The sequence below is a fragment of the Polyodon spathula genome, chromosome 4, assembly GCF_017654505.1.
Source record: "Polyodon spathula isolate WHYD16114869_AA chromosome 4, ASM1765450v1, whole genome shotgun sequence".
Lineage (NCBI taxonomy): Eukaryota > Metazoa > Chordata > Actinopteri > Acipenseriformes > Polyodontidae > Polyodon > Polyodon spathula.
In genome coordinates, this window is record NC_054537.1 from 79,419,152 (window position 1) to 79,438,045 (window position 18,894).

Genomic DNA, 18,894 nt, shown 5'->3' on the forward strand with positions numbered 1-18,894 from the left:
TATGTTTTAAAGTTTGTATAACAAGACCTGCATTTTAAACAAATTCATTCATACTATACCTGTTCTTTCAGAATTGTAGACAAGTTGATAATTTATGGACACACAATTGCCTACATCAAAACAGGAGCTTTTTACAGTGATTCTTTGAGTTTCGTTAACTGGGCTTCCTGTTGTCCAGTTCTCAAAGCACAGAACCTAAAAAAAAAAAAAAAAAAAAAAGAAAGAAATAAAAACATTCATAGAGAAATTAATCAAATCGTTCACAACTAATAAAAGGCTGTCATTTTACCACAGGTTTTTAGTGACAAGCTAGCACTCTATGTTATCAAAAACCCTTGAAGGAAACATTCCTATCATTTACATGCTGGCTGTACATTATCCTTAGTTATTTTCTTTTACAATAATTTGCCATTGAAAAGAAGAAAACATGCATGGGAGATATATACTATAGCTTTGCTACATTTTCAGAACCAAGATCCATCAGTAATAGATCTGCTTATGAGTGTACAAACTGCAAGGTTCCCTCTATTCATGCCAAAAACTACAGTGGTAATTTAGTATTGATAAGCTACTAACCTGCTTTTCCTCTGAAACAGTATACGTTGTATGGATGATCTGGACCTCTTTGATTGCATTAGATGTTTGCTCTGTCAAGAAGATGCTCTTTTCTTTAAACATACCCACATCTACAGAGGCAACACCACTATACTCCATTAGCAGTATTTCAATATAATACCTGTACAGAAAAAGTAGCACTTATTTTCAGCAGTAAGAAAAGACTATGTACAAGACCCTAAATTAAATATCTCAGTTGTTTCTAGTTTATATGACATGTTTTTCCTTTTTCTTAAATCCTATTGTACTCTTTGTGAAATATAACTTTACATTCAATTATTTTACAGCTGGTCCTTACATTTACAAAAAAATATTGTAATCTCATAGAGGTTTACAGAAAGTAATATCATGGATTTTTTTATTTTTTTTTGTTAACACTATACTTCAATTACGGTAAATAATGTCTATAAAACAATTCATCAAATTTATTTGATTCAGAAAATAAAAAACACATACACTTTGCCTTTCACAAGAGGAAGAATGTCTGATTGCTGAGAAGGATTTTTGTAATAACTGTTAGTGTCATAGTCCGCAATCTTTACCTGAAAACGATTAGATAACAAGAAGCATGAAGAGTCATCATCACACATATTTTTTTCCAGTAACAAAAGTAACAAAAGGATCAAATGTTTAAAATACACACTGATGCTTACAATATATATTAACAATCCTTTGTAATAACTCGGTAGTAGATATGAATTACATATATATAGTTTTTTGACGGTTAGGTTAAACAGTGTATTGATCCACAATAAAAAAAGGTTTCATGAATGGCAAATCTGATTTTATATGTCTCTACAGTCTACATATTAAAAAGAATTATCATTATATGAGTTTTCATATTTTTCAATATATTCAAATGCTTCTGGACCAAGTGCGAACTGCCTAGATGGGGCACTAAAACAATGACAAACTGTAGCACATGATTGCTCCGTCTCTATAGTCAATATGATTTGTGTGTGCATATGATTTTGTCAACTGCAAATAGTAATTCAAGAAAATATTCACGCAATAAACCACTTTAAGAAATAGGATAAATCTTTTTTTTTTTTTTCTAGCTTAAGGTGTAGGCTACATAAAATCATAAACCACAATGTAAACAAATGTTTTAGCTTGTATGGGAGGAACAAAAAACATTACAATCTAATGAAATAAAAATAAAATCTCCTTGCATGTCTAACTAATAATCTCCATAATAATGAAATAAAATGACATAATACTTGTTAAAAAAAACAATGGCTATTTCAAGGTGCTATTTAAAATAAAACAAATTATTCTACAACAGTGATATATCAGTGTTTGTATTTCTTGTCAAACTGGATGCATCATTGCAGAGCTCCGCACGTCAAACTGGATCCATCATTGCAGAGCTCCGCACGTCAAACTGGATCCATCATTGCAGAGCTCCGCACATCAAACTGGATGCATCATTGAAGAGCTCTGCATATCAAACTGGATGCATCGTTGCAGAGCTCTGCATATCAAACTGGATGCATCGTTGCAGAGCTCTGCATATCAAACTGGATCCATCATTGCAGAGCTCCGCACGTCAAACTGGATGCATTGTTGCAGAGCTCTGCACGTGAAACTGGATACATTGTTGCAGAGCTCTGCATATCAAACTGGATACATTGTTGCAGAGCTCCGCACTTCAAACTGGATGCATCGTTGCAGAGCTCTGCACGTCAAACTGGATACATTGTTGCAGAGCTCCGCATATCAAACTGGATGCATTGTTGCAGAGTTCCGCATGTCAAACTGGATACATTGTTGCAGAGCTCCGCACGTGAAACTAGATACATTGTTGCAGAGCTCCGCACGTCGAACTGGTCTGTGCAAAACACAGTTTCTTCAGGGGATCTTTTTTGGTGCATCAGGAAATTAGGTCAGTGGAAAAAAAACTGCAGTTTACTGTAAAGTTTGTTATGCATTGTAAAAAACGGGTGTGTGGATGCAAGGGAGATATATAATGATTTTAATGTTCAAAACGGCAAGTAAGAGACTAAACATTACATCCAAGAAAAGGTGAAACAAAGATAAGCAAAACAAAACTAAACTTTTATATCTGTCAATATTTTACTTTACTGCAAACTGCTATTGCTTATTACCTTGTCTTTGGGATGGCCAGTATTGCTGAAATATAGAGCATAGAAATCGTCCCCTTTGATGTTGAATCGGTATTTGTCAGTTTCTGTTGGGATCATGAAGCCACTGAATCGGGCCACAAAATTATCCCATTCTACTGGCCAGGTATATGACGCAGAATCTACCCAGGTGACATTATACCCAGGACTTGATGCAGTGTACGTCAGAATCTCATCCAATTTCTTGGGGCTACTGTTATTCCAGGTCTCAAGTTTCAGACCTCTACCACCTAAACAAAACAATGTAAAGGTTAAACACATCCAATCCAATGCCATTCTTGCTACTAATAGTCTTTCATTATAATCAGTTTATTCCGTTTTCAATGATATTTTCTATTGTATAAGGATATCAAAACCAGGTTAATAGTACTATAGTACTAGCTTCTCAGCTTGAGGCACAAATTCACAAGTATACATGAAACATGACACTGACCAATAGAGAGACCAGTAGACAAATATCAAGATAAATACCGATACTAATACTAAATATTTTATTGATTTTTAAACCCAAATTCATGCCGTTCTCCCCATTTCTCTGAATGTTCCCATTCATTGTTGAAGAGCAGGTCCCAAAATATAGGTGGTAAACTGTGCACCCATTCAACAAGCTGAAGCACTAAGGATGGTTAAACATAAGTCATGATCTTGAAATAAGTTTAAATAGTGTATCCAAGGCCAGGATTTTATTCAGCTAAACAAATATTTATTCTAAAAATGTGGGACAGGTGCAAAGATTAACCAAGACAAGAAATCATTTACCTGGAAACACAGTAATGTTACTTGTCAGGTATGCTGGGGCTCTGCAGGTGATTTTGTTATTGGATAAAGATAGAACCGGACAATTCTGACCTGTGGAAAAAAGGAAAACATCAACATAGTGCTCATTACAAACTATGGGCTAGATTTTCAAAGCATTTATCTCCAAATTATCATTTGTTCGGATAGTAAAACACATCTAATACAGATACCAAAGCATAAAGAGCAACTCAGACATTTAATTCAGTGGCTCAAACTCACTCCTATGGTGAAATAGTGTCAGGATTATTGTAGAAAAGGTGAGGAACCAAAACTTTCCATCAATACAAAAGGTCAATGTAAATGTATTGGTGGGCTTGTCTCAAGGTGGTTCATGTATGTTTTGAGTTTTGCACATTTTGATTTGGTTGTGTTTTTACTGAGCACTTTTATAGATTGATTTATTGGTATTCTTTTGTTTGTTGACTTTATTTAATCACTCATTGTTTCATTGTGTTATTTGCTTAGTCTGGGCTGACCTGATGGACTGGACGGATGTGCCCTGGGTGTTCCCTTCCTCAGTGCTCCACCCCTGACTTGTTTGTGTTTTCTTGTTAGGTGCTGCTGTATTAAAAAGGACTCCAAACAACTGATTCATTCTTTCTTTGTCCACTGCGTGCAGCGATCACTGTGTTGGTCATTGTAGCTTATCTGTGTTATGCCTTGTGTGTTATAATAAAATATCCTGCTCGTAATGAGCACTAAATTACCTTTTTGTCTCTGACTTTTCATTCAATTGAGAAAACTTGTGTAGGGAGGAAACTGAGTTCTGTCATAGAGGTCCCAGTTCTCTTAATATTATTTGTGTGGCATAGTCATAAGTCATGACGCAATGTGTAATCCTACATGTCACTTTTGGTGAAGTAGAACAGGACTAGCTCGAGAGGAGGTACACCATACACCACAAAACAACACTTTTATTTAATTATTTATTTGATTACTTGCTTACAATGGTGGCCACATGTATTGCATTATCCCATTATCTTTACGATTACTGCTTTCTGATCACCATATAGTTAGTTTATCTATAGACTTTTTTAAATATGTTTTATTTGTTATTCGTGGTTATACTGAATTCTATAACTTTTGTATATACATATGATACAAAATTATTGACTAAAAACAACTGCACTTTTTACTTGAGATTTGGCAGTGTACTTTGTGATGTTTTGCTTAGTCTGGACTACTTCCATAAAATAGCTGATAGTACTGAAAATAGGGCTGTTTTCAGACATTTTGTCATACAGACCACGGCTCGGACAAAATACTGTACCTCCTCAATGGTAGAAGATATTTGAAATTTGATTTTTTAAATTTAAAATCCCATAATTTTGCAACTGTACCATCCTATTTTTTATTTTTTTTTATATCTAACTTAGAAAGGGGTCAAAATGGGCAGTTTTTAAAACTATTATTTATTTTATACATTCAATTTTTTTTTTTTTTTTTTTTTTGGGGGGGGGGGGGGGGAGCTTATATAACAAAAAATGAAATACATTCCAAAACAAAAGACATTATATCATTGGTTTTAATTTCTGATTTAAAGAGCTAAAACAAAGTGCTCATATCCATGCCCATATATGGTCATATTTAGGCAGGAAAGGGTTAATAAATTAAACCTAGGTACAGTAACAGTCCCTTTATCAACACTAATGGGTAGAAACTCCCCATTAACACACACAACATTTATGTTTCTCCACATTTATTTATTTCTACTGTATATGTAAAACTCTGTAGTAACTTATGAAGGTGACTAAAATATTTGTGCATACCTCCGACTAGAACTTTAGCCGGGCTATCTGTCTGATCAAAGTACTGCCCATTTATAGTTAGTATGGTTCCTCCCTCCATGCTTCCTTCAGATGGAGAAATGCCACTGATCTCTGAAAAAAAAGGTTCACATTTTATTCCTGCCGTGATAACAAGTTAACAAAGCAATTACTATCAGTATCACTATTCAGCAGAAAAAACTGCAATATTTATCAAATTCACTTTTTTTAACAAAATGTGTGTGACTATTCTGACTTTCTTACCTGCGTAGCTCTGAAACATAGCAAGCTTATTTAAAGATGAAACAAAATATGCATTATCAGTTAAGCTCCTGAAAAAGACACAGAAAGGATACACTTAAAATGCGACAAGAAAATACTAGCAGATTGTCAAATGCATTGCAACTTTTTTTCTCATTTTAAATACACACACAGTTGAGACGGAATGACCTTTTCATGAATGTTTATACATTCTTTATAAAATAAGTTATCACATTCAGAACAAAAAAAACAGCTTTCCTATTTGACACCGGCAACAAAATACTGAGGACAGTGTCATTATTTTGTACTCAATTTCTGTATTTTCATCAGCTGTCTGGGAATATCAGACAACATTCAATCAATCAATCTTCATTTTATATAGTGCCTTTCATAGTGGACCACCATCACAAAGCTCTTTACAAGATGCAGTAACAAAAAGAAAATCCATAATACTTTAAATACAGAGAAATGCATAATACATGATATACAGTAAAAAAAAAAGAAAAAGAAAAAAGCATAATACATTAAATACCGTGGAAAAAGCAGAATACATGATAGTAACATAATATGTGAAATAGTAGCAGCAGCTAATAGCAGATATCAGGCTTAAAGAGCATGGACAGCATTGTGAGGTCTTCCGGGTATAAAACAAACAAACAAAAAAAAAAACATTTAGACCGGTGATTCACTACAGGAAGCTCCCATACCTTTAGAGAATCAAGCAGACACATTGCAAAACCTATTCTGTTACTAATACTGTATTGATTTCTGCACAATCCTGTCTTATTCTTTGGACACCAACAGTGGCATGGCTATACACTGATCTTATCATTCCTAAACATACCATTGTCTATTTGAAAAGCATGATTTGCATTGCTCACATGTTTTCCGTTACATCTACAGTATGCAGAGCGGGTTCTAAAATCTTCTTGGATCACAAATATATAGATACTGAATCTTAATATATGGTATGTGCTAGTGTCAGAATATGGCTTTACGTCTTCAAACCAATTGTTACTATCAAGTTGATTTATATGGGTTAGCATAGGATTGACTGATGGAGAGAAACTGTGTGTGGCAGTAATATGCCTAGGTTCCAGCGAATAATAAATAAAATAGTGGTAATAGAAATAGTGAATTAAATCTGCTACTTGTTATTTAACCAGGGTTGTGCATCAAGTTCTTACAAAGAGTGCTACTATGATACACGAAAATCTTGGACCTGTTTTTGAGAAATAATAATAATAATAATAATAATAATAATAATAATAATAATAATAATAATAAATAATAATAATAAACATATTCTCAGTACTATGTTTTACAAAAAAAAAATACTAAGCTATTTTTAAAGAATTGTACATTATGTTTTTATTTTAGTTTTGTTAAGATACCCAAGGATCACATCTATTTGCATTGATACTTGAAGTATTAAAATAAATGATGACCACTACGGTCTTATCGATCTTAACATACAAGTCGTGTCAGCATAGTTCAAAGTTTCTCAAGGTCACGGCATTATTTGTCCAACAGAAGAGTTTGGGAAAGCCTTACCTTCCATAGTCACTATCCAGAATGAAGGTCACGTTGTGATTGCCTGTCAACACATAGACAGAATTATTACTTACTGTGTGACTTAAAATTATGACTGTATTATATCATGGTTAGAGGATTTGTTTTAGAACATTACATAAACATAAAAAGATAATTATACATATTGTAGATCTGCAGCCATCCACAAAAGGAAAGCACTTACACTTGCTGAGCCATGATGAATCAACTTCATCTCTTGAATGGAATAAGCCAATCAAACAGAGGTGTTAATTAAGTTCTGAAACTTACCATGATTGTTTATTGCAGATATTATAATTTTTTTTTAATGAAATTATTTAAGACTACAGTTCCAAAATAATAAATTTCCTGTGTGTTGTGCCTTTATAGATATTGTATACTATTCTTATTGTATGGCTAATATTACAACTTGATATTAAAAACAATCATTTATCACAGTCTGATAGAAGTTACAAATACACATTTTGAAATATATTTCTTTTTTGTTTTTGTTCCGTCTGAGACTAGCCTTTAGATCATCATAAAAAGACTAGGGCTCTTTGTTTTTTTTAATTTAATTTTTGGTCACGTGATGCTCTTTTTTAAGGTGACAAAGTGTGAACTCAGCAATAAAAATAGAAAAGGTTCTTACCCACATAAGTTCCTGTCATTCTGCAAATCATTGTTCCCTGGTCATTATATTCTAATTGAAGGCCATACCTAATGAAAAGGTAATATTAAGGAATATAATTCAGAATAAACCATATAAAAGTTTTTTTTTTTTTTTTTTATGAATTTTTCTTTTTAATGAATATGTATGTACAATCTCATTTGCTCGACACCCTACGGAGATGCCCTTTAGTGTTGTCTTATCCAAGGTTAACCTTGGGTGCACGTGAGCCATGGCATTATAAGTAACAGAACTCACACATTTACAGTATTACAGTATTTACAAGTTTATTTTTATTTAAATTTCTTTATGAAAAAAGAACTGCAGTGAATGAATCAATTACAGTATACAGTACTGTACAAACTCGGCGCAACTCATATAGTTTAATTGGAAATAAAAATAAATAATATAACTACAGTGTTTTTTTTTTTTTTTACGAAAACAATACAACCACAAACTGCTGACTAAACCTTTAGGTATTGGCTTGTGCTAACTAATTTGACAGCTTAAATAGAAAATGTTAATAAAAGTACATTATACAGAATTAACTTAGTAAAAACAATAATAAACAACTTACAGTTTCACACAGAAATCAAACATTATCGATTGTTTTGCATGCAAAAACACGCTTTGAAAGTTCTAATGAGAAGCTTGTTATCCCGAATAACCTGAGCTTTAATGCCAATGGAATGAGAACTAATTTTTCACTTCTCAGTCATTATGAACTGACGCCGTAACCAGCTGCACTTGGTAACTGCAAATGAATGAACGGTCCGTTTCAAGGTCAGTCACGTAAAATGACAGTATCGAGTTATCCCTGGGTCTTTTTAATAGTTTTTATCCCTTCAGTACTGGTAATAAGTTTCGAGTTTTGAGTGAAGTGTGGTGTCGAATTACAAAATTAAGAGGCAGGATTTATATACTATTTTATAGTATATATTTTATATGGAGAAAATTCGGGACCAACACTGTCTGAAAATCTGGACTGATTGGTTAAAACCTCATCATAGGATCAAAAATAGGTTGAACTATGCCATAACATCCTTACACCACCGGGCAATAGTCTCCCTCTGACATTTGCATGGTTCACATCACTGTCAGTCCTGTCCCTTTTCAAAGGAATGCCCTTCACTTCCACTCCTGACAACAAGACAAAATGGCTGAATGAAAAAAACTACTGAACAGCGATTCTGTGACTTAACAGAAAATGAATTGCAAAACATACTACAAAAGAAAGATGCTCCAAACATGAAAATGGTGTTTAAAATGTCACTGTCACTGTTTTCTGACTTTCTGAAATTTGTTTGGGTCCAAGCCTTTTGTCTGTTATATCGAGGGGTTAATTATAGCGAAAGGACAATAAAAATGAAGGACAAACTGTTAATGACTGTAAGTTAATGAGATGATATTGTGAATAAAATTAGAATTACATGTACCTGTTCGTCTCATGAATGCAGTATTCTGCCATTGCTTTATCCAATTCGTTAAAGAATTAAAACGCAGTACAAAAAGCAAAAAAACTAAATTGAAGCTAAACTTTTATTCTTAATCAATCTGCCATGAATTTTTAGATCACACCAAATCTCAATCCAACATACTAGAATCCCAAACTACTCTTTTATTCCAAATCAATCCGACATGGAAAGTTTGAGACATGAAAAGTTCCTCAAGGTTTTTTTTTTTTGTTGTTGTTGTTATTTTTTTTTTCTTTAATCAGTTCTGGTTTGCCGCACGGTTGCTGAACAAGTTAAAAAACAGCGCTTATTGGCAACCCATGTTCACAGCAGAGATATGCCTGCGTTACTCCTTTTTTCAAATAATCAAAATAGTTGATTTTTTGCTGCAACATAAAATGATTTTCGTTTCCGTTTCACAGCACGCTCTTTTTATTAAGACAAAAGAGTGGACTTCACTGCAGAGGTGGCATTCTGTGCATACAGACTGGGATGCTGACAGTGTGTGTTTATATTATCTTTTTGTGTATTTTTTTATTTGGGGTCTAGAGGCCAAATTTGTTATAGCCGAAGGTTTGTTATAATGAAGGGTGTTATAGCAAGAATGTACTGTGTGCGTGTGTGTGTTGTTATATATATATATATATATATATATATATATATATATATATATATATATATATATATATATAGCCTTTGTGCAATTTAAATGATTGAATGTCGGACAGTCTATCAGAATTAGGTATAAGAAGTTCAAAGGCATTCCTCCAATGTAAACTCTGAAATAAAAAGAAAGTTTTACTAATTATTATTAATAATAACTTACATTATATAGTCAAATACACAATGTGAGTGTCTAATATAGCTCAGGTTTATAATCACTCATAACTAACTTTCAATTAAAATATTTTTTATTTAAACAAGAGGATCCACCATTATATATTTTAACACAATATTTGAAAACTGTATAAAATTATAATAAAAGCTATCTTGTTTACAGGGGATTCCGTCTTTAATTTAGATATCAGGATATGTAAGTGAATCTTTACCAACAAGAACGAGATATTCTACTGCAAGTGACATTTTACTTCAACACATCAAGATCTGCTGGGTTTTCTCTACCTACAAATGAATGTTCTACACATAACAGACTGATGAAAGGTAATTTAGATATTCCACAGGTTTTAAGAAACCTAGGTTTAGATGTTTTACATTTTAGCTATGTTGTTATTTAACTGCAGCTACCTTAAAACCCTGATATTTCTGCCAGTCGAACTAAGATCTGTATTGCTGCCATAAACATCTGTGTAGATATTTCCTTTAATGGTGAGTAGCGAACCTGTTGAGCAACAATAATATATAAATTCCAGATATAAAACACCTTGAAAGAGTAGTTAAATAAGTGTGAAAGCCCAAATTAAAGAATTCCATACTAATACTGGTTACTGTAAGATAATATGGTCCTAATTCTCAAAGAAAAAATACATATTCCATACAAATTAATAAAACATTTGTCAAATTAAGTTATGCAAACAAGCATTTCTATAGATTTATAATTTTGAAATGTCAGACCTGGTAATCCAGTTAAAGGAGTGATGCTTGTGATAGTTGGAGTTCTAGATCTGGTGGGCTAAAAAAAGGAACAATGTAAGTTAAATATGTTGTCAAGGCAACAAACGAATAGCTTCATTTTTACATTATATTTCCATGGATATCCGTTTCAATGTTAGATTATTCTAGTCAATGCTCCAGTCAGACCTTTTTCAATATACAGTATAACGTTAGGTTACTTACTGTAACCCTGGTTCGCTGAAAGAGAAGACAACCCAAACATACTTATGGGATATGCTTGTCTTAGGTAGGTATTCACTGAGCTCTTTATATCAGAGCTGCCGATAGGCCCCTTCCTGGGTTGACTTCCTCGGTCCATTTTTTCTTTTGCGTCGAACCCGGGGGCCGCACCAAGGGTTAGGGCTGTGAGCTTGCAGCCATAAGGACCCTCATGCCTAATGAAGGCACGGAAGGATCTATCACATTAAGGCGAGAAAGTATGCAGCATAGCCCAACTAGCTGCAGTACAAATATCGGACAGCGAGGCCCCACTGAAGAGGGCCCAAGATTTAGCCAACCCTTTGGTAGAGTGTGTGGCTACCCGCCCAGGAGGGGACAAGCCAGCACTGTCATACGCAGTCGGGACTGTGTCCACAATCCAGTGCGACAGTCGCTGCTTCGAGAGGGCTGTCCTAGGGTCCGTATACCGTGACAGACAAAGCGCTGGTCCGGTTGTACCGAGCACCGAGCACCGAGAGTGCTATGCGCATAGAAGTACTAAACATCGTGAACACCAAGCATGGTGCGCACCAATAGCATCGAGCACCATGTGCACTGAGGCAACGAAGTACCGTGTGCATTGAGTGCACTGAGCACCGTGTGAACCCAGCACCGTGCGCACCGAGGCACCGAAGTATCAAGGGCTGAGTGTGCACCGAGGTACTGAAGCATCCGGGCTCAGCTAAAGCAGCGGTGCCTACCCTGACCGTGTGTAGTCACCCCTGGTCAACGCGAATCATACAACAAGGGAGAACACACTTATCTTTTTTTTTTTTTTGAAGGACTGACAAACTGGGTTGGGCAGGCCGAGGCAGCCAGAGAAGTCTACTCTACAGCGGGACAGGTTAAAACGCAGCCCTGGTGGAGGAATTACATGGCTGTTGTTTGTTTTTTTGTTTTTTTAAACTTCACTGCAGCTAAAATTCACAGCACAACACGGATGTGCGACCGGGTCAACACACAGGTGGACACGCAACAACAAAGGTACAAAAAATATCTATTTGTTTATCACCCAACTGCACGTACAGCAGTTGGCGGAATCATTCAACGGCGGGGGTAGAGCAAAGCCTAAGCTGAAAAGACACACACATACGCACTCCTTTAAGTCAATGCTGAACAGGCAGTCGCACACATACGACAGACAGTAAAAAGACAGCCTGCAATGCAAGCGAGGTAGGCTGTTGAAGAAAGGAGTAGAAAGAAGCTAGATTTTAAAGCCGATAATTCCACAAAAGCGGCAAGCCAGCTTTCACCACGAATGCAGGGGAACTGCAGTTGACTCGGAAAAGCTCTTTCAAAACATGATCAGTTGGTTATACACAGAGATCTTACCTTACCAGAGGTGAGAGGCAAAAGAGAAAATGGCTTCCGTGGTGGGAAATTCACTGACACACATGGGAGACAGAAGGTTTTATTTGCAACACCGCTCAGGTGCCCAGTTTTATTTAGGTAATTTGTATTTATTTATTTATTTTTGTCGCCAGATGGTGCTGGTATTGCAACTCCCCCTATACCGACAACAGTAAACAAGGGTTGCACTTGTATCAGTCAGCACGCACAGGTGCTCTGAAATAAAAATGAAAACTAAAGGCGAAATAAAAAGAGAAAATAAAACACAATAATAAAACTACAAAATAAAAGTGCTGCTTACACAGTGCCCCCACTGCTGCTAAGCCGGTCAGCTTGGGTCTCTGTCCTATGCTCGGCTATTCTCTATATACTGGGGTGGCCAAAGTTCTCCATATACTTACACACGTCCCCCTCAGGTATGTTATAATTTATTTTAATTGTTGTTTTATTTGTTTAAGGCGGCTTGTCTCCTTAGCCATGCTTGTCTATTTCGTTCTCTCTTCAACTGCTGGCGTTCCTGCCTGGTCTTTGTTTACACTGTCGTCTTCCGCCAATGTCAAGGGGTATCCCCTGTCAGGCCACCAGAATGCATAAGCAAGCGCAGTTCGTATGGGCCAAGCAACCCTCCAAGGCCTGCCTCTCAACCATTCAGAGAGAGGGGAAGCCATTACGCCTTCCTCCCAACCTCTTTGTGTCATTGCCATGATTGACAGGCAGATCTTATGAGGCTGCTGCCCTCTTCCTGCAGAACCACGCATGTGCCAGACAGTAAGCACAGATCTCCCCTGTTATACGTGGGTTGACTGTTTAATCCCTCGGTAGGCAGCAGCATTACTGGTCCCCCCTTTCTTGTGGTTGTTCTAGAACTGTGCTTCAAAAATTCACAAATATCAGTAAAAGATATTGTTTGATAAATGGCACTCAGAATGGTTGCAAACAGCATTCAAAGGTGAAGCTGCTTACTCTTTAATGGAGGAGCCCATTGTTAATACTGTCACAGAAGAGCAGATTTTTGTTTTTAATTCCTAGTGTACTTTAACTTTTAAAATGTTCTTTACTCACGTAAAATGTGCACCATCCACATGTTTCAGTGACTGGCACTCCATCCACACTGACTTGGACTAAGTAGTTCTCTTGAGGCATACCTCTAAAATAAAAATGTTTTAAATCGGCACTGGATCTTAATAATAATAATAATAATAATAATAATAATAATAATAATAATAATAATAATAATAATAATAATAATAACTTAATGCAATTGGTTATCCGACTGTTTAGGTGGATCAATAGTAGCAGTAGCTCATAGTTGTCTCACGGCTTATGGCTTTTTTCCTAATCTAAAATCAATAGACATGACGAGATAGAAAGCCCATTGTTATAAAAAGGCTTTAAAACAAATGGTTGGTTTGTGAACCTGTAAACTCATAATAAAAGTACTATGAAATAATGATACTGAAACCAGTCAAGAAGTTATATGAACATGAAACTTGATGCTAAATCATTTGTTTCTGTGAAATTGTCTCATGTATTATCATTTATAAGAAAGATACTTTTTCTGTAGCTCAGTATAGCTATTTAGCTGTTGTCTTTTTAAATTAGCAGACAAGTATCGGATACTGCATGAAAATATTTAATACTCTAAATCAAGAAGCTAAATTCAGAGATTTAACTCCACATTAGTCTACACTGCATAATTTTAAATAGTTTGAGCTATTACTTTTGCTTCTTTCATTGGATTTGAATGAACGCAAAGTAGATTACAAAATGAGACACAGTAAAACCAGAAATCTTCTTTGTGAGTAAGGTGTTTAAATACCTTGTATAGCATGTTATTTGGTTTTCATGGCTAGAGTCCTTTTCTACATCACAGGGGATTGATCTGGTCTGAGAAACCAACTGAACAGTATTACCAAGGTGGTCGTTTCCTGCTCCATAGTTAAATTGGTTTTTTTGAGCAAATCCTATCAGGCAAACACAAAGAAACAGTATTGCATTAGCCTTAAAAATTTAAAATGCTTAATAACTCACCTGTGATACAGTACAGGAAAAGAAACAGCTTGCATATAAGGCTGTAATTGCTAAAGTTTTTATCGTTAATGTAGCTTTACAAAAAAAAACGAATAAATCCTTCAACCACAGAAATAAAACAACCTAAACGACCCATCACGTTATAGTTTTTCCCTGTATTTAGTTACAGGATAAAACATTGTTAATATGTCAATATATAACCTATGACCGAGGCATACGAATTTCAAATGCCAGATAAAATCATACATTGCCTTTTAGGTTTTAAGTGTATATACTTTAAAATTATGAACACATACCCTGCCCTTTAATCGTCAAACGAGTTGCACCACTTACGCTTCCAAATTGAGGTGTGACCTGCAGGACACGTGGGATGCTCTGTACTCCTGGAAATTGGGGCCATCAGACAGACATAGTTAGATCCTTGCTTTGATTTGGCCAGTTTGGATTATTGTACAGTATTTTTATTTGTTTTAATGGAGCAATGCATATAAATTAAATTCATATAAAATAAATCTCAAACTGATTTACAGATATCTTTAAATAATACTTACAGAGGCTCTCAAAAGTATTCACCCCCCTTGGACTTTTTCACATTTTGTTGTGTTACAACAAGGAATCAAAATGGATTTAATTAGGAGTTTTTGCCACTGAACAACACAAAAAAAAAGTCCATAATGTCAAAGTGAAAAATAAAATCTACAAATTGTTCTAAATTAATTATAAATACAAACCAGAAAATAATTGATTGCATAAGTATTCACCCCCTTGAGTCAATATTTGGTAGAGGCACCTTTGGCAGCAATTACAGCCATGAGTCTATTTGAATAAGTCTCTACCAGCTTTGTACATCTGGACACTGCAATTTTTCCCATTCTTCTTTGCAAACTTGCTCAAGCTCCATCAAGTTGGATGGGGACCTTTGGTGAACAGCAATTTTCAACTCTTTCCACATATTCTCAATTGGATTGAGGTCCAGGCTTTGACTGGGCCACTCCAGGACATTGATCTTTTTGTTTTTAAGTTACTCCAGTGTGGCTTTGGCTGTATGTTTTGGGTCATTGTCCTCCTGGAAAATGAATCTTCTCCCAAGTCCCAGGTCTCTTGCAGACTTCAGCAGGTTTTCCTCCTGCGTCCATTTTGCCCTCTATCTTCACAAGCTTTCCAGGCCCTGACGTAGAGAAGCATCCCCATAGCATGATGCTGCCACCACCATACTTCACGGTAGGGATGGTGTTCTCAGGATGATGCACAGTGTTAGGCTTGCGCCAAACATAGCGCTTAGTATTGAGGCCAAAAAGCTTTATTTTGGTCTCATCAGATCATAGAATCTTCTTCCACTTGGTGTCAGAGTCTCCCACATGCCTTCTGGCAAACTCTAGCGGAGATTCGATGTGAGTTTTTTCAACAATGGCTTTCTTTTTGCCACTTTCCCATAAAAGCCAGTTTTGTGAAGCACCCAGGCTATTGTTGTCCTATGCAGTGTCTCCTAGGTCAGCAGTGGAACTCCTTTAGAGTTGCCATAGGCCTCTTGGTGTACTCCTAGAATAGTGCCCTTCTCGCCCGGATACTCAGTTTTTGAGGATGGCCTGTTCTAGACAGAGTCACAGTTGTGCCATTTCATAATAATGGACTTTACTGTGCTCCGGGGGATATTCAATGCCTTGGAAATGTTCTTATATCCTACCCCTGATTGGAGCTTTTTAAGATTTGCTTTGAATGTTCCTTCATCTTCATGATTTAGTTTTTGTTAGGAAATGTACTAACCAACTGTGGGACCTCCCAGAGTCAGGTATATTTAACCTGAAATCATGTGAAACACCTTAATGGCACACAGATGGACTCCATTCAACTAATTATGTGACTTCTAAAGACAATTGGTTGCACCAGAGCTTATTTAGGTGTGTCATAGCAAAGGGGGTGAATACTTATGCCATCAATTATTTTCTGTTTTATATATGTAATTAATTTAGATCAATTTGTAGATTTTCACTTTGACATTATGGACTTTTTTTGTGTTGATCAGTGGCAAAAACTCCTAATTAAATCCATTTTGATTCCATGTTGTAACACAATAAAATGTGGAAAAGCCCAAGGGGGGTGAATACTTTTGAGCGCCCTTGTAGATATCTATAAACCATGTGTATTTTGATAGCATTTAGAGATATCTTAAAATGATTTAGAAATATCTTTAATTAACATTAAGTCATTTAAGTTATCTTAAAATGATCAGAGATATCTATAAATTAGTTTGAGATATCTGTAAATGATCATTTGGTTTGCCATACCATTTAGCATAGACCAGTTTTACACAGGTATCCTCTGTACAAATTTTCTTTATGAAATAGGCACAATGGACAGTGAGACACACAGCATTTTTCCCAGTCTATGAAAGCAAAATTCTTCAAAAATCAACATAATTTGTCATGTACATAACTAAAATAAAAATCCTATACTGTACACAAATGCTATTGTGTTTAATGTAGCGATTTTGTGTTTAATGTAGCGAGTCCTGTTGTGGAATGGATATAGTTACTATGCAGTTGCACTTAGGGTAGATGAATGTAAATGAGCATACACTTTTCTAAAAGTGGAAATAATTAAATAATCGAATCACCGTGTTATCTAGTGAAAACACTTCAACGCATTTCACAGTTAAAATGTTTTATTTATATTTAAATTAGGATTCTGCCTTTTGAACACCTTCATTACAATATTAACAAACCTCTTCATCGTTCCAAGTTTTTTATAGTTTATACTGAGGCTTTTTTCTCTCGAATAACCTCTGTATACCCTCCTTATGGTATATAGAGTTTGTGTACATTGCATTATAACGTACTTGTCATAATGCAGCCCTGTAACATTTCAACAGTGGTTACTGAACTAAAAATTAATACTGTACTGGCTCCTTGCTCTCATTCAAATAAATCAGTTATTTAAATACACACGCCCCCCCCCATCCCTTTTGTATTACATTTCATGGTTAAAATGAAACATTGTTGTAATGGTAAATACAATGACACTGCCCAAAGATTGACAAAGTGGACGGGCAAAATTATATTTTATATATACATGTCCCCTCTGCCCTATGCCTGTTGGTAAACTCTTGAACAAACAAAACAAAAATACAACATGTACGTTAATAGACTACATTTAATGTGTATATATATATATGTGTATATATATATCTAATATATATATATATATATATATATATATATATATATATATATATATATATATATATATATATATATATATACCGAAGCATCTTTTTAAAAAAGATACAAAATTCTTATTTGAATAAAAACTGCATGTACGTACATATTTAACGATATATATATCTATATATATATAGATATATATATATATATATATATATATATATATATATATATATATATATATATATATATAGAGAGAGAGAGAGAGAGAGAGAGAGAGAGAGAGAGAGAGAGAGAGAGAGAGAGAGAGGTTACAATTAACCCTATTTAACATGGGTATCACTGAGAAACATACCTGTAATGTATACTATGAGAGCTGTTAGAAGCATATTCTGTTTAGAATGCAGTTTGGGCTTCATTGTCAGAAGCCGTTTTGTGGTGGTGCAGACCCACGCAGATTCGGAGTCTGAAGAAACCACACGCAGCCTGAAATAAAACTAATAAAAGTTTGGTGTGTTACCCACTTATAAGAATGTCTACAGCACTGTGACGGCCACCCCCATAGTAACCTACTTCATCCCAAAGATTGTCTGATCTGGCAAAACAGAATCGCTTACCTACAATTAATTTAGCAGTTTTATTTTATCACATTTTCAAATTTTAATAAAATAACTGGTGAGGGGAAACATTTGTCACATTTTAGACTACTATCCCCTCAGCGTTTATTTCCTAATTCCAAACTCCTAAGATTTCTAGTCATATGGTGCAAATTGGGTAAAATCCAGTAATTTCCTATATAAGAAAAAGAAAGAAAAACAAATAATGTGAATAAATATCCTTTATTATTATTATTATTATTATTATTATTATTATTATTATTATTATTATTATTATTATTAGTAGTAGTCGTAGTAGTAATTGTAGATGCTTTTAATTTTATTGGTTAAAGGTGAAACTCCAAAACTGCATGTACAGCAAGTTAAAAACACTTACCTCAGCAAGACAGTGACTTCTGTTATTTTCAAAGACCTTTCCTTCATTGTCAGCAATTTCCTAACCTCCCATTTATATAGGCGAAACTGTAAGGGAATTTTACATATCTTATATCATGCAATTACATGGTAATGACATGTTACAGGTGAACACAAAAGTTATGTTGATACACCTGAGATGGTCCATAAATAATATTCTGTATTGTGTGACACATACTGTACAAAAAAACATTCAACCACCCAGAAGATAAAAAAGGGGATTAAAGTCAAC

General features: G+C 35.0%; 1 protein-coding gene across 1 annotated transcript in view; it reads right to left on the reverse strand.

Moving 5' to 3' along the window:
- pkhd1l1.1 (PKHD1 like 1, tandem duplicate 1) overlaps positions 1-18,671 on the reverse strand; it is a 63,828-nt gene extending 45,157 nt beyond the window's left edge. Inside the window, 19 exon segments of the mRNA XM_041246753.1 lie at positions 111-195; positions 577-736; positions 1,072-1,157; positions 2,724-2,989; positions 3,519-3,608; positions 5,327-5,437; positions 5,588-5,655; positions 7,139-7,181; positions 7,788-7,855; positions 9,986-10,016; positions 10,019-10,038; positions 10,505-10,598; positions 10,832-10,881; positions 11,353-11,407; positions 13,522-13,586; positions 14,259-14,403; positions 14,767-14,853; positions 17,987-18,117; positions 18,625-18,671. Of these exon segments, the coding sequence (XP_041102687.1) occupies positions 111-195; positions 577-736; positions 1,072-1,157; positions 2,724-2,989; positions 3,519-3,608; positions 5,327-5,437; positions 5,588-5,655; positions 7,139-7,181; positions 7,788-7,855; positions 9,986-10,016; positions 10,019-10,038; positions 10,505-10,598; positions 10,832-10,881; positions 11,353-11,407; positions 13,522-13,586; positions 14,259-14,403; positions 14,767-14,853; positions 17,987-18,117; positions 18,625-18,671 (1,702 nt within the window).
- Between the last annotated feature and the right edge of the window lie 223 nt (positions 18,672-18,894).